We start from the raw sequence: 1,894 nt of genomic DNA, 5'->3' as shown, positions 1-1,894 counted from the left end.
ACCATCACAGCCTAAACGTAAAGATTTATGGTTTTCCAGAAATTCACACATCGCCAAATTTAAAATAATTCATTTCTGTAATCTTCATAGAAAAAAATAATACCAAAACATTTTAAAAAAGTATATATATAGTATTACCTGTGATAATGTTAGTGTGAATCCTGTAAGCTGAATTTGGCTGCTGAAGATGAAATTGATAACTAAAAACACTGAAGCTAATAGCCACTAGCCAGCTAAAATATTAGCAAAATGTTAAATTAGCCTAAAAACTAAAAAAAATTCTAAATTCACCAAAACAGGTAGCATAAGGCAAAAATATTAGCTAAACTCCAAAATAGCCTTAAAAACGGAGAAAAGGCCTAAATTAGCCAAAACAGCTAGCATGTGGCTAGAATATTATCTAAACGTTCTATGTGGGTCTCGATCGACCGGATCAGGCCCGCGGGCCGGAGTTTGGGGATCCCTGCTTTAGAAAAAAAGAAAAAAGTAAAAAAAAAAAAATTGGCCAAACACCAACATTTTTTTCAATTTGCTTTATTTGGTTTCGAATAATTTTGGCCTCAAATTAGCTCCATAGAACCATCCGGTTCTGAAGTAACCAGTTTGGTTCTGAAATGAGCTTCAAACAGGAAGTCTGAAGCTAGTTTGACCCCAGTGAGCCTTCGCCTGCTTTACTGTGGCGAGACATTCAATGACCTAAAACTTTTTTCCAACTCTGAAGTTCAGATGTCGGAGAAGACATCTCTGAGTTACAGACGTCCAGTGAACTCATCTGTGAGCGCCTGAAACCAGAAAGCGAGCGTGAGAGTCACATGACAGGAGCCACCTCCACGCCGCTCGTTTCCATGGCGCCATGCTGTTGATTCAGCCGACCATCTGCGAGCGCAGACCGGATCGCACTCGGAGCAGAACGTGTTTTTCTGCGTGCAGCTGTCAGGTTCCGTCTGTGAGCGGACCGATCTGGTTTCCATGGAGACCGTCGCTCCTCAGAGAGGAGGACTTTAGGGTCGACTGAAGATCTGAACGTTCTCGTTGGTGTGGATGTTGGTGCTCCTCACCTCAAACTCCAGGTACTCCCTGCGGAGTTTCTGCTCCTCCAGCTCGCGACCTTTAACCTTGCGGTCGGGCGTGGCCGTGGTCAGTTCCAGCAGCTCGGAGGAGACCGCTCTGAACCGGTTCTCGTGGGACTTGGCCTGTTCCTCCTGGGGGGACAGAAGAAGAGTCGATGTTGTCCGGCCGATCAGCGACTTCCACGTCTCCGGCTCGCCGCCGTACCTGAGACAGTTTGGTCCCGGAGCCCGGCAGCAGCGGGCGGCTGAAGCGTTTCTGCGAGCCGATCGCCGCCGGAAAGGGAGGAGCTGAAAACATGGCCGCCACCACGTTGATGCGCGTGATCCAGGACTGCATCTGCTCCGCATTCCTGCGTCAAACACAGAAACAAACCCTTCAAGACTCCGGCGGCTCACCGCAGCCAGTGGGAGGAGCTTCTGCTTACGGCGCCTGGAACAGGAAGACCCTCCAGTCGGCGGTGCGCAGGTAGAAGACGTTGGGCCTCTTGCTGTAATCGACCGCCCGCATGGCCAGAGAATGATGCACGGACACGGCGTTCTTCACGTCCTCCTCCGTCAGCTCGCGCTCGGTGCGGTACTCGTCCTGCAGGGGGCGGCAGAGAGCGTTCGTCGGCGTCTTCCTCCATAAACTTCCTGGTTCCTCACGGACGCTTACCTTCTGCAGGTACAGCACCAGCCCCTTCAGCATGGCGTAGAACGACTTCCAGCCCCGCTTCCCCCGCGGCGCTGCAGGGAGCAAAGCATCATGGGATAGATTTGAGCTTTGATGCATCACAAATCCGTAAACGATGGAGAAGAAATAACAAGAGCTGTGAACACTAACG

The 1,894-nt window shown here is 50.0% G+C and overlaps 1 protein-coding gene across 3 annotated transcripts in view; it reads right to left on the bottom strand.

Annotated features, from left to right (window-relative positions):
- Nucleotides 1-1,894, bottom strand: part of psda (pleckstrin and Sec7 domain containing a) — a 32,614-nt gene that overhangs the window by 3,255 nt on the left and 27,465 nt on the right. For all 3 annotated transcript variants that reach the window (XM_036215588.1, XM_024297565.2, XM_024297567.2), the window contains 4 exons: nt 1,726-1,796; nt 1,496-1,653; nt 1,276-1,420; nt 1,059-1,202 (listed from right to left, as the gene is read on the bottom strand). In XM_036215588.1, coding sequence (XP_036071481.1) covers nt 1,059-1,202; nt 1,276-1,420; nt 1,496-1,653; nt 1,726-1,796 — 518 coding nt within the window. The remainder of the gene's footprint in view (nt 1-1,058; nt 1,203-1,275; nt 1,421-1,495; nt 1,654-1,725; nt 1,797-1,894) is intronic.

The sequence above is a fragment of the Oryzias melastigma genome, linkage group LG15, assembly GCF_002922805.2.
Source record: "Oryzias melastigma strain HK-1 linkage group LG15, ASM292280v2, whole genome shotgun sequence".
In the NCBI taxonomy this organism is placed as follows: domain Eukaryota; kingdom Metazoa; phylum Chordata; class Actinopteri; order Beloniformes; family Adrianichthyidae; genus Oryzias; species Oryzias melastigma.
Note: the sequence above shows the minus strand (reverse complement) of the source record. Positions and strands in the feature narration are given on the sequence as shown.